This window comes from Hippocampus bargibanti, linkage group LG11 (genome assembly GCF_051943395.1).
Source record: "Hippocampus bargibanti isolate YZ-2025 linkage group LG11, ASM5194339v1, whole genome shotgun sequence".
Lineage (NCBI taxonomy): Eukaryota > Metazoa > Chordata > Actinopteri > Syngnathiformes > Syngnathidae > Hippocampus > Hippocampus bargibanti.
Genome location: NC_142744.1, coordinates 7,442,599 through 7,456,589, shown reverse-complemented (window position 1 = coordinate 7,456,589; position 13,991 = coordinate 7,442,599). Strand labels below are relative to the sequence as shown.

The 13,991-nt window shown below is 41.9% G+C and overlaps 1 protein-coding gene across 2 annotated transcripts in view; it reads right to left on the bottom strand.

Moving 5' to 3' along the window:
* The window catches only part of epha4b (eph receptor A4b), a 114,978-nt gene that overhangs the window by 7,398 nt on the left and 93,589 nt on the right, over positions 1-13,991 (bottom strand). For both annotated transcript variants that reach the window (XM_089007356.1, XM_089007357.1), the window contains exons 13-14: positions 12,592-12,777; positions 2,404-2,465 (exon numbers count right to left, since the gene is read on the bottom strand). In XM_089007356.1, coding sequence (XP_088863482.1) covers positions 2,404-2,465; positions 12,592-12,777 — 248 coding nt within the window. The remainder of the gene's footprint in view (positions 1-2,403; positions 2,466-12,591; positions 12,778-13,991) is intronic.

The window sequence follows — 13,991 nt, the reverse complement described above, 5'->3', positions numbered from 1 at the left end:
CGGTCCTTCCATCACGTCAATGTATTTTGCTGTACCTGTTTGGTCTGAGGAACTCGTGTTGCACCCAAAAGCTGCCAGAAGGCCAGAAGAGGGCGTCCAAGCTGCATTTAAAGAATTTATCAGCCTGTGGAAACGGAGGTGGCCACAGGAGGTCGCCATTTTGTGCCTCTTTTTTTGGGTGAGAGATTTTCCCCCAATGTTGCCTCAAAATGGCAAAAATAAATTCTTTAATCGATTGCAAACATGTATGCTTTCCTCTTCAGAACGATTGGAATCATATTCATAACTGGATGTGTAACAAGAAAGCATATTCTCCGAATCTGAAGCCATTGTTTTGATTCACTAGCAACGCAAGACGTCTTGGGGTGACACCACGAACAAGGGGGCGGGACCTTCTGAAACTGGCCACTTCCGGGTTAATTTTTTTTTGCAGATTTTGGGCACTTTAAGTCATTTTTATTGGTGTTTTGCATAAAAATATCATACTGTGTGTTTTGGGTATTTTAAATGCTATAAAACGTTTTTCTGGTGTCAGTTAAAAAACAAAAAAGTGACGTCGGTTGTTCTTTAAAGTCAAGGCATATCGAAACGTCCCCAAGCAGCGCTCACCCAATTCTGCTTTTTGTGTCCGGGAAGCACAGCCTGTTGATCGATGACAGTTCAGCTTACCTTCCTCTGCAAATTATTTCTGCCATGGGCCAACGGCACCCGTTAAAAACCCATCCATGTTATCGGTCACCCTTTCTCCTTCATTTAATCTCTCCCTCCCTCTGTTTCGACGCTCTCTCCATCCATCTATGTCTTTCCCCGACTTCTTGTCTCAGGCAAAGAGAACCAAATTAGGTGGACTCTGTCCCCATGAATCCATTCATCTTGTGAACCATCATCTTTCAGAATATGCGCAACGCCCTCTACCAATAACTACCGTACTGCTGTAACGGACCCCTACCCCCACCCAAACCTCAGCAGCTGTGGGGTAAGTTAATTAGCCGGTGGATTTTGCGAGATACTGATTGATTGGAGTGTCTAACAAACCTTACAGACTTCCTCTATTAATCTGCCCACTACATTGTATTGCTGGGCTGCTCAGTCAGAAGACAGATGAAGAATGAAGGAACTAAATATGTGTGAGAAAGAGAGAGCGAAAATACATATATATGTATGTATATGTGTATACATATGTAATCTGTTTGCAGAGTAGATGCTATCCAGGCGGGTAGTAGAATATAAACGAGAGGCAGAAAGACCTTCCCTGACAGTTCTACGGTTTTGTATTTTCTCAGGGACAGCTGTTTAATAAATGGTCAGCATAATTAAAGACACATATGGATGCCTGGAGCGCAGATCAGCTGTAAAGAACATGTTTCATGATTATATTGAGGCACCGCACACGCTCTTTATGACCCTCGTTATCAGACAAACCGCAACGCACAACCATTGTTTTTTTGTTTTGTTTCTTCAGCGGGCAATTTTGTGATTGTGTGCTTTTGTTTTTGTCATTTAAGGTCAGTAGTTCTCGTTGATCTTGTTGAAGTGGTGCTGATGGGATTGCTATTTATTTTACTCAGGGGTAGTTTCCAGTCTCATGACGTCCATGTGAGCTGCGTCAATATATCAATACTGAGAAATATGAAATATTTATATCGTGAACTACTTTTCAGTCATGTCACTCGGCCTGGGTTGAGGAGAAAGACGTGCACTTTCATTATTTAGCCTAAGTGCTATGTTTAGAACACATTGACTGCCATTGACAAATGTATCCGAAAATTGAAAATATGACGTGAAGCACCATTCCCGAATTTGTTCCGATTTTGTCTTTTCATGCTTGGGTGCTGATCCTGCACTGGCCATGGCCTCTGACATTGTTTTTTTTCTTTTCCACAAGGCGGCAGCATTTCCTTTTATTCCATATTAGCACTTTGTTCCAGCTTCAGCAGTTGTTAAAGTGCTATATTAACCAATATGTATGTATCACATTGTATTTTAGACAGCCACCCTCATTTCAAGCTCATATAAGTCCAGACCCATATAATTTAGGAATTAACTAAATTTCTTTTCTAATGAAAGAAGATAGTCTAATGTTTCTGATGCCGTACTGAATGTTTATGTAGTCCTAAAACTCAATATTCTGTGGGTTCTATTCAAGTGACAATGACAAAAACCTTAGCACTGGAGTGGACACATTTTTGCACGTCTGAGAGTGAATGACTTAAAAAAAAGTCTTCAGTGGACGTCCACCAGTTAGATTTTCCACCTTATGATGCTGAAAGCCCCATTTTGAGTTCCAACAACCTGTGTGGAGTAAAACCCCAATTTGGACTACCCATCCTCATCATTAGGAGCTGCATACTTGACCTTGAAAAGTCTGCAAGTGATTATGGTTGCTGCTTCCCGCTCACTCACCTTGAGGAAGGTGTCCAGTGATCCATTCTCCATGAATTCTGTTATGATCATCACCGGCTTACCTAGAAAGAGATATAACAAGGCAGCTGTAATGAAGTGCAATTATACGGAACAAAGACATGGACTATAAAGAAACGAGGAGAGCGGAGCGGTGCAACCCCGCAGCTGTGACCAGCCTTCTTCTCCGGCCCCAACTCATCTCTCTGGGGGATCGCGTGGCGTGTCGTCATCAGTCACACTGACAGCTTCTAATCAGGCCTCCCCATGAACGCCAAGAGATAATTACAACGGACCCATCGACTACAATACATGTGTGTGTGTGTGTGTGTGAAAAAGAGAGAAGGCGGGTGTTTTAGGGGTTCTCCAGAGATCTCATGAATACTAATCATCCTCAAGGGAAAGGAGGTGTGGGGCGTTTCAATCCCCTGTGCACCTGCACATGGATGTTTATGCGTGTGTGTCTGTGAGGTTGACTGACAGGCCCTGTGTGCACCATGCCCCTCTGCATGGCATCTGCTCAGGCTTACAAATGACGAACAAAGTAGAGGCAATCACATGTACACACACACACACACACACACACACACACACACACACACACACAAAAACAGCCTTGACTTGGCAGTGAGGCTAACTCAAGGGACGACACCCCCGACAGCGCTACTTTGCCAATTACTAACAATTGTGTACAAACCACTTATTATGTGTGTTTTTGGAAAGATGGTGTTTACTTCCCAAGTCCCGCATTGGGTCTATCTTCCGATTTTAAGGAGTTCCATGAAAGCAGAATTTCCTTCCTAATAGGTGACGTGTGGTTAAATAATGATTTAATTTACTTTAATAGACAACAGGTTGTAGCTGCTATTATTGCATTTCAAAGACAACAAGGCAATATAAGAATGGGGGGGATAAGGTTCTAATAGTGGCGGACCATCAAGGCCTGCAAAGTCTTCTCTGCTTGCCCAAAAAAAAATCTGAATCACAGACTGATATTTGATGATTAATTGTCCTTGAATTCTTATGAAATTTTTCCCCTGTTGCGTTGTTTCCTTATTGTGATTTCATATTTGGATTGGATTTACCTTTATTAGTCTCGCGGTGGAGAAATTTACATTTCACAGCAGCAACGTTATAAAAGGAAGATGAAAAGAAACAAATAAGTAGAAAAACAAAATACAGGAGCTGCTGGAAAGGCAGTCACCCTTTCGGCGCCATCTTGAAGTCAAATAACAAAAAATAAATAACAAATAATATGACAACACAAAGACACAGAGAGTCATTCGTTCTTAAGCACTTTCTGTGCCCTCTTTGTTACCTTACCAAAGAAGGAAATAAGAGAAGATGTTGGGAGACCTCCACAGAGGGAAGTCATAGTTGAGCAAAAACAAAAGAAAGGTGGGAATGGGAATGAAACGGGAATAGGTGACGACATGGGAAGGGAAGATGATGATGAGAGCGAGAATGACTTCAGAATTTTTGTAGTCGCATGACTCATTGATGACATCGTTGTTTTTTTTTTTGTCTTCGGTCAAGAGTTGTTAAAAAACAGACTGTCGGTGAAGCCCTGAAGGCATCTTGGATTTGTAAATGGATTTGCGATTTTGGGACAGAGGGGATTTGAATTAGGAAAAGTATTGCGATTTCGTTCTGTGTTAGCCATGCTTCTGGTTTTCTTTGGTGACATTACCCACTCGCTTGCACAGGAAAGACGTTACTGATCCACTTAATTGTCTTGCTAGTTTTCTACACAAACCGACTGCCTCCTGATTTCCGCAAAGCTGTTCAACATTTTGCTAGCAGATGAGAAGAACTAGACATGAGAATTGAGAGTAAATCCGAATCACGGCCAATGGAGATGAGAGGAAATGTGTACGAGGAGCACACGTGAGGGAGTTGGGAGTAGGATTTGGAAGAGGGGTGTCACAATCTTGTCATGGGAAGGCAGAACAACACCACAGAGGCCTCGAGTTAGATTGTAGGTAAAGGCAGCAATGCATCACCTTAAATGAATTCACTCCGCGCAGAAAACACAAAGACACACACACACACATACACACATGTACAGACGAAGAGACACGGAGAGAGCCGTGGGTCTCTGGTGGTGGTGTCTTCTTTGACAGGGACATTAGTCTGAGGGATAAAAGCGAAAGGGAATTGGATTTTCTACTGCTGGGGGTGAAGTCCGCTGGTCCTGTTTATCTCCACAACAGGTTCCTGGATTGTGTGTTGCTTTGTAGTTGTTTGTTGTGTTCATGAAATGGTGTCCTTGCGTTCTTTTGTGTGTGTATAAGTGTGTCTGAGAACCGGTTTCAGGGCACGATGAGTAGAAATGGAGACAGGAAAAGTGTTTAAACATCTGGACGTGCATCATGGTGGGATTTACCGTGATGGCAAAGGGGGACGGGGTGCTTTACCCCTTGATCCGCGCATGTGTGTGTGCGTGTGTGCGTGTGTGTGTGTGTGTGTGTGTGTGTGTGTGTGTGTGTGTGTGTGTGTGTGTGTGTGTGTGTGTGTGTGTGTGTGTGTGTGTGTGTGTGTGTGTGTGTGTGTGCGTGTGCGTGCGTGCGTGCGTGCGTGTGTGTGTGTGTGTGTGCGTGCGTCTAGTGATAAATTGTCATTCGGATTAGCAGAGGTGGCAAAAGAGCTCACTTTTGATAGTTGAGACTTATTGATAAAATTACCATATGAATACTAATTTACAGAAGTCAAGAAAGTTAACATTTAAGCGAATAGCATTTTGCGCTACGAATCAGTTAGCGACCAAAACAGGCATTGCTTTGGTCAGAAACTCGAGGTTGTCGAGGTAAGAGTGCAGTGAGGCTACGTTCCAATCTTTGTCGTACAAAAAAAGTACAGTCATGACACCCACACACACCTTCAACCATTATTTGAATCCCTGTAAGATAAGTATTAATGTAAGCTAAGTTGTGATATCTGAAGAATCTTGAACAACAAAGTAGAGTTATACCTCAGTTTATGAACTTAATTGGTTCCCAGAAAGTGTGTGTAAAGTGAAAAGTTTGTCTACCAAAGATTTATTTCCCATAAGAAACAATTAAAAATGAAAATAATCTGTTCCCAGGTCCCCATAAAACATACTTTTAAACTAAATAAGCCTTAAAACTACACTAAATATACGTTATTTTATGTATAATAAATATGCTATTGTATTGTAATCAAATAAATAATAATAAAGTCGTTTTATTTACCTTTATGATGGTCGTTGATGTTAGTTGCCTCTTGATGATATCCGAGTGAATTTGCCGTGCTTTCTCGGCGATAATCCCTCGCTCACACTGTACCCTGCTCGCTGCTTTTCGTTAATCCAAATCAACAGAAGTTTCTCAACCTTTTCTCTTGCCTGAGACCGTTGCTTAGTCAACACAGAAACACCCTTAGAGACACGTAGCAATGGTTGACTTCGCGTACTGGTACTGGGACGCTAAGTCACAAAAACGCACACCTTGTTTGTGTTGTTTGATGATCTCCTTCTTCTGCTGTTTTTTTGATGATCTTCTTCTGCTCAACCATAATTTTCATCGTAATTGTCCTCTTCGACTTAACACTAGCCTGTGGTGGGGTCTTTTTCGTCCCCGTAATAGAAAACGTACTCTACTCGATAACAAACCACATTTGCACTCAAAGAAAAATGGTGACGAAAACTAGTCCACCAGCCACCGTGGCGCTGTGTGGTTTGGTTCGTCCACCGAAAACTAGTTCGTCTGCCAAGGTTATATTCTCGCAAATTTAATGTTTGAAGTCGTGATCTAAAGCGTTCGTAAGCTGAGGTATCACTGTTACTTTGGTACATTGTTACTTTCCTTTTTTTCTTTCTTTTTCACAGCGACACCATCCATACTTCCAACACTGACAGCGAGAAATTGAACAACAAAACGCGTCTTTGTGTGTATGCGCGGCTAAAATCATAGCCGTGAAGTATAGACTATTACCTTTAGCCCGACAGTATTAGCGGTACCAGGAGAGGGCCAGAATGAAAACACATTTATTCTGTTGTCTCAGCGACGATCAACGTGAGCTAAGCCTATGCGCGCAAACACATATACACACACACACACACACACCATCACCAGCCATCATCTGGACACCTGCCATACTAAATTATCCTTGCAAGTGACAGATAACAGAGGTTACCAATAAAGTCGACCACACACAGACATGCACACACACACACACGCACACAAACACATGCACACACACAAACACATGCACACACACACACACACACACACACACACACACACACACTCAAGCACACAACACAATGAGCCCTTTTCATTTCTCCAGAGTGACTTCATCCACTTTTCAAACAAAAATAGAACACACTTGCAGGTTGGAGCATGTCAAGAAGCGGCAATTTTGCCAAATACTCCTGAAAGCACCTAATTAACTAATCACCTTCCTATTCAGTCAGATTTAATATCTTTTCATCACGCTAGGGAGTAAGTCAAAGAGCCTCAAAGGGCTGTCTGAGTGGGTGCGTGCGTGGAGATTGGCTATTGACATTCTGCCAGGTGGCGTGTCAGGGAATGGATCAGCGACAACGTTTCGGCAAATGTTGTCTATCTTTTCGTTGCTACTCATCATAACCTTGTGTGTGAGTGTCTTTGTGTGCGAGTTAAAGGGCAACCGACACCATTTTTTGTTTCCTAACTGACATCAGAAAAACGTTTTATAGCATCTAAAATACCCAAAACACGCAGGCTGATATTTTTAGTCAAATGCAAAACACCAATAAAAATGACTTAAAGTGTCCCAAAACTACTTCAAAAGGACCTCGAAGGTGCCGTGTTTCAGAAGGTCCCGCCCCCTTGTTCGTGACGTCACGCCAGGACGTCTTGGCCTGCTCTTGAATCAAAACAATGGCTTCAGATTCGGAGAAAATGCTTTCTTGTTACTCATCCAGTTATGAATGTGATTCAAATAGTTCTGAAGAGGAAAACATAAATGTTTGCAATCGATTAAAGAAGTTCTCCCGTATCAATTCGAGCCGTCAGTACTCCAATGTAGCGTCCCAGAAAATGCACAAGATGGCGCCCAAGCTCCGTTGGAAATGGGCTGATTTGAGAATTTGTGTCAACTAGTGTCAAATAGTAGTCTTGGTGCAACACACAATGATTCACCATCACATTATTTATGTGTTTTCCTTCTAATTTTGCCATCAACACGAAGTTTTCACACCAAACAAAGTACCCAAAATGCATTGTGTGTCGCTTTCTCGGTCAGGGGCGTTCCTTTCGTGACGTCATGTCAGGCATCGTCATCAACTCGAAAACAAGACTTCCTGAATATTCAGCGCGAGTCTTAAAACGTAAAATATAGCTATATGCCGTGGAATCTTTGTAAATACGCTCAGTCGCAGTCATTTGTAGTGATTTTACAAATTATGGACACAACTTGTCCGGGTTTCCTTTAAAAGCTACTTTCTCCCTGGTTGAAACCGTACATAACCAATGGAATCACTGAACTTGACGTTTGTCTCCATTACTGGGTGTATGTTAGCCGCTAAGCTAACTCGAATGTGGTTTGAAAATTCAAGGTTCCAAACAAAACGAGATGCTGCTTTAAAACAGGATGGATCGCGCCATGCGAGGCTGGGCGGAGGGGAGTGTTGAGTTGCTGCATAACAGGTAGACTGAAAATTCAATAAGCTTATCTCCTCTCCACTCTCTGCACCTCCCCTCCTCTCATTTCCTCACGTTCATCTCCTCGCTATCCGCCCTCTCGAATGCCGCCTGCCCTTCTCGCGCCGAAATCTCTGCAAGCATCTTCGCTGTCACCCTCATTTGTTCTCCAAGTCCGATGTTGTCTAATTTCCTCGCTCTTGTATCCCATCTCATCTCAGTCACCTCCCACTACCTTCCCTCCATTCTGCAAACACCATCACCTCTTCGTCCTATCTTAACTCCCCCACGTTTGCCACTACGGTGGGTCCAATCTCCACGGATCTGCTTATGAGCGATCCAAACCCCCCTTTTTTTACATTATGTTGATGGTTGACAAAATGGAACAATGTCAGTGCGCGGCTTTGCTAGTTTGAAACATCTTAATGCACAGGTGTCAAAATCAAGGCCCAGGGGCCACATATGGCCCCCCACATTATTTTATTCGGCCCGCGAAAGCAAATCAGGCCTGTCAAGTGCCACGATGCTTGTTAAAGTCCGAATCAAAATGTCAAATTGTCGAATATATAACCACAATAGCAGTCATTATTCTTTATTTCCGGTTTGAAAATAAGTTATTCATTTGTTTTGCGTTCTGTATGTACTATGTGGAAGAGATGAAACATCCATAACTACAATGTTGCCCGCAGCAAAAAAAAAAAAAGAACTTTGACACCCCTGTCTTAATGCATTGACATGAGCGATTTTGATTGGAGGATGAGATGAAGTGCTGTAATTGAGGGTTTTCGCCAATGAGCTGATTGTTGCAGCGTTTTCTTTTCCACGAAAAAATGCACAAGATCAAATTAGAGATGCGGTGAATGAGATGAAGGGATAACAAGAGGGAGGAGGTGGGCCATGGATTGTGTCGCTTTTCCTGATGTGTGGAGAGAGAAAAGGGGGGGGGTCTCTCTTCTTCCATATGGCCCACCAACCAGCAAGACAATAGCAACAATCAGATGACAGACAGCAAAGACGCTTACGAGGGCGGAACACGGCCAGAGTTGAAGGCGTAATGCGCTCATAGACTGACAAGAGCGCACGTTACAAAAGGATGACAAACGTCGGAATTGAAAAGATTGCAGCCAAAATGTACAAGTGACACATATGCCACACAAAGTCCTTTGGCAAAATTACAATAAATGCTAACAAAGACCTTTTTCGCCGAACAGAACGCTGGGACTGTTTTTTTAAGTTTGGAGAAGTTGTAGAAAGGGCACTTTTTTCCCAAAGAGTGACAACAAATTAGCGACATACTTTCCTGAATCATCATATGTAAAGTAACAGATATAATTGACATTTGTGTATTCATTTGAATTGCCAAAAGTGGTGAAATATCAAGGAAGGAATAATTTAGAAGCACAATTTAGAAATCTTCTAAGAGTTTTCTCCGCTTGTCTGGAAAACCGCCATTGAAAATCCTCCTTTCTCCTCCGTTGAAGTCTAGTTAGCAACTCGAGCCCATTTGAACCCATCTGAGCCCAGCACACGCCAGGTCAGCCCGGCTGATTGCATACTGAGGGTGGTGTAAAGGGACCAGCTGGTGCCTGAGTAAAAGGCCTGCAGGAATTATTGACCCATCTGAACTGGGCCATCAACAACCCACCCAATACACAGGCTGTGAAATGACGTCCTGCTCGTGAGATTTGTTTCGGAGAAGCTCTATTACCCTCTCAACACCACCCACGCTGCAAAATAGACCACCTTTAACCACCAGTCAAGAGCGCTGAACTAGTCCCTGGCTTGAAAATGACAAAATGGCAGTTTTTACACCGAGTCTGGACTGTCTTTTGCCACCAAGTCCATAAAGCATTAGGTGCTTTTGAAAGCTCGATATAAATAACACTGTATTGTATTGTATAATGTTTTCCTTTCAACCAAATATTAACTAATTCACTGTCATTCACCAATTTATTTGGGAATTGAAAATATGACAGAGTGCCATTCCCCAATTGGTTCGGGTTGTGTTTTTTTTTTTTTTTTTTTTTTTTGGGTGCCGATAAAGCGCTGGCCATGGCCTCTGGTCATGTTTTTCTCCCTTCCACAACGAGGCGGCATTTCCCTTTTTTCCATGTTTCCTATATGAATCAATATGTGTGTATTGTATTGTATTTTGTACATCCGCTCTCATTTCAAGCTCAGATAACTCCAGAACCATATAATTTATGAATTCACTATTTTTTTTCTGGTGAAAGAAGAGAGTGTAATGTTTCTTATGCTGCATTGAATGTTTGTGTAGTCCTAAAACTCAATATTCTGTGGGTCCTTGAATTCAAGTGACAATGACAAAAACCCTGGCACAGGAGGGGACACATTTTTTTAAGAGTGTCCTTGAGATCTTTGAAATAAAATGTATTATTATTATTATTATTATTTTTGTACAAACCTTAAACTCTCTTCTTTCAGAGTTAATTCCCAAGTTAAATCGGTCCGGAGTTATCTAATCTTAAAATGGGGGCTGCTTTACAAAAGGCAAATCCTGCCCCCTCGTTGGAGAGAAAAACATTGCCAGAAGTCTGACCGGAGCTTTACCCGCACCCCTTGCAAGAAAAAACAAAACCCGAACAAATTCATGAATGGCGCTCCACATGATGCTTTTGAATTCCCGGGAAATTCGGGAATGGCAGTGAATGAGTTAAAAGTCACAACGCCATAAGAAAAATGTTTGCTTAATTCGCTCGCCTCCACCCTCCATGCAAAAAAAAATCACATTTAAACCGAAGCATTATTTACAGAAAGGAAATAGGCAATTAATAAGTGTGTTTTGGCACACTGATGAATATTCATAAGTTTAAAAAAATGCACAGCCAATTAACGTGATGAATTATTGATAGTCATGAATATGCATTCTCTCTGCAGTTGCTGACCAGGTGCTGTTGCCGTGCACTCATGTGTGCTAAGCTAAACACACAAAACCCCATTTGTGTGTAAAATCCGACTCAAATTTTGATTGACACAGTACGGTCTCTGCCGAAACAGCTAGCGTGTTATCTGTTTCGGCTTTCATTAGACCGACATCAGACCACGTCATCTGCCGGAGGAATGGTAGCGAGTGAGAGATGAAGATGGAGCGATAGACCGAAAGAGAGAGGAGAAGCTTAAATGAGAAGATAAGACACTGAGGGACAAAGCCGCGGTGCGAGATGGACATACGAGACAAGAGAGACAGAGAGAAAGAGAGAGTGATGGCTAGAGCGAGTGCCAGAGATAACCAATCAGCCATGTTGTTGAACCCCCGGCCTGTGTCGCTCGCCACACATGCAGACGCCGAGAGACACTCATAATGGCTCGAACACAGCGGCGAAATAAACAAGTGGCTATTTGAAAGGCGCGGGACAGTCATAGTTGCCATGTGCCATGTAGGCGTAACCATGGTGATGGAACTTTACCCGCACAAGGGTCGGCTAATGTTTAGATGCCGTGTGCTTTGCACCGTGGACGGCGGTTCGCAATCAGTTTATGAAACAAAGACTCGGACAAATGTGCTAAAAATTTAAATCATAAAATGAAGAATAGGGTTTAAGCTGTCGATGGCCACTCCTCGTTGATACATATCATTTTCAAAACAACCACATAACCACTTCAGTTAGCTTAATGCTAAAACACAATTCAAATTGCCATTGACGGGCTAATGTATAGCACTACCAGGGGGCATTTCAAGCTAAGATATTTGAACACATGCAGCGCAGCAACACAACATGACTCAGTCATACAGCCGCTCCCCTACTTCCGCACATTCGAGTTACGTACAATGGTACATACGGACATTTTTGCATTAACATATGTAGTATTTTCTCCAGTTCCAGATGTACATATCTTTATAGAACATATATTTTATTAAATGTTTATTTTTCAATATAAATCAATACAGGTTACTTATACAAGCCTGAAACATACTTATATAAACCTTAAAGGACAAGCGACGTCTCCGGACAAGTTGTGTCCATAATTTGTAAAATGGCTTCAAATGACTACTACTGAGCGTATTTTAAAAAGATTCCACCTCATATAGCTATACTTTACGTTTTCAAATTTGCGCTGAATATTCAGGAAGTGTTTTTTTTTTTTTTTGGAGTTGTTGACGACTCCGTACGTGACGTCATTAAAGGAACGCCCCAGACCGAAAAAAAGACACATTGTAGCAGTCCTTCCATCACGTCTATGTATTTTGCTGTATTGTTTGGTCTGAAAACCTTGTGTTGCACCCAAAAGCCGCCAGAAGAGGGTTTTCCAGCTCCATATAAGAAATTTATCAGCCTGTGGAAACGGAGGTGGCCACAGGAGGTCGCTATTTTGTGCCTCTTTTTCGTTGAGACATCTCCCCTCAATGTTGCCTCATAATGGCACAGAATAAATTATTTAATCGATTGCAAACATGTATGCATATATCATCAAGCGTTTTTCCATGCACGTTTTGCTCCACAACGAAATTTGGATCTCAAGGTTTTTGTGGAGAAAATCACTCATTAACGCCCCCTAATTGTACATACACAAAAGCATGACTCACATTTTGTGACGACTCCTTCCAGCCTGATGATGTTGGGGTGGTCGAATTGTCCCATGATGGAAGCCTCTGACAGGAAGTCCCGCCTCTGTTTGTCCGAATAGCCCGCTTTCAGACTCTTGATTGCCACGTAGATCTCCCGTTTTCCTTGCACGCGCAACCGCCCGCTGCACACTTCTCCAAACTCCCCTACAAAATACAGATCCAGAAAACTTTGACTTTCATACCTGACTACAGGGGACCCTCATTATAACATGATCAATTGGATCCACTCGAGCATCCATGGGTTTTGAAATTGAAATTATTCACTGTCGTAACACAGCAAACTCGTAGCCTACTGTAGCTGCGGTGTATTAAGAGCAAGAAGAAGCAGACAAGGTCCCCTAATAAGTTGTCAAAGTCATTGTACGCATACAGCAAAGTATCTGCCCTTTAATATTGTTCTTAACGCAGTTGTTAGCAAATATTGTAATATCCAGGCTAATTTGTGTGAGGTCATGAATGGATATTTACATTATATGTTAGCATCGGCTAGCTTGCTTTTGCTAAAGGAACTTACATGGTTTGCTGGTATATTTTGGTATTTCACTCATTCACGGCTATTCACGAATGTATTCGGGAAATGAATATATGACGTAGGGCGCCATTCCCGCAGTTGTTATCAAATACTGTAATAGCCATGCACATTTGCATTAGCTCATGAATGGATTTTCACATTATATGTTAGCATCAGCTAGCTTACTTTTGATCAAGGAACTTACATGGTTTGCTGGTGTATTTTGGTATTTAACTCATGGTCTTGTCTTGTTTGGGTGCCGATAAAGCGCTGACCATGGTCTCTAGCAATGTTTTTTCCTTTCCACAAGGGAGCAGAATTTCCCTTTTTTCCATGTTAGCGCTTTCTTCCAACTTCAGTTGTTGTTAAAGCCCTATATAGAAAATTGTATGTATCGCATTGTATTTTGAACAGCCGCCCTCATTTTAAGATCGTATAATTCCAAACCCATATAATTTAGGAATTATTCATTTCTTTTCTGATGAGAGAAGAGAGTCTAAGGCTTGTAACGCTGCATTGAATGTTTATGTAGTCCTAAAACTCAATATTGTGTTGGTCCTTGAATTCAAGCGACAATGACAAAAACCCTGGCAATGGAGTGGACACATTTTTGCTTGTGTCTGGCAGTGAATGAGTTAAAAGTACATTGTTCAATTGTTTTTATATGTGTGTGTCAGTGAGAGAGTGAAAGGAATATTTTTCTTGTCTTTTTTATGTTTAAATATGTTGAAAACGTGTTGGATGTGTGAATCGATGAAAACTGTGTGTCTGGAAGACGTTCACCCAAATAAATGTGTTTATTTTATAACACCCAGGATGAAATAAACCACGCATGTTTCATCTGTTT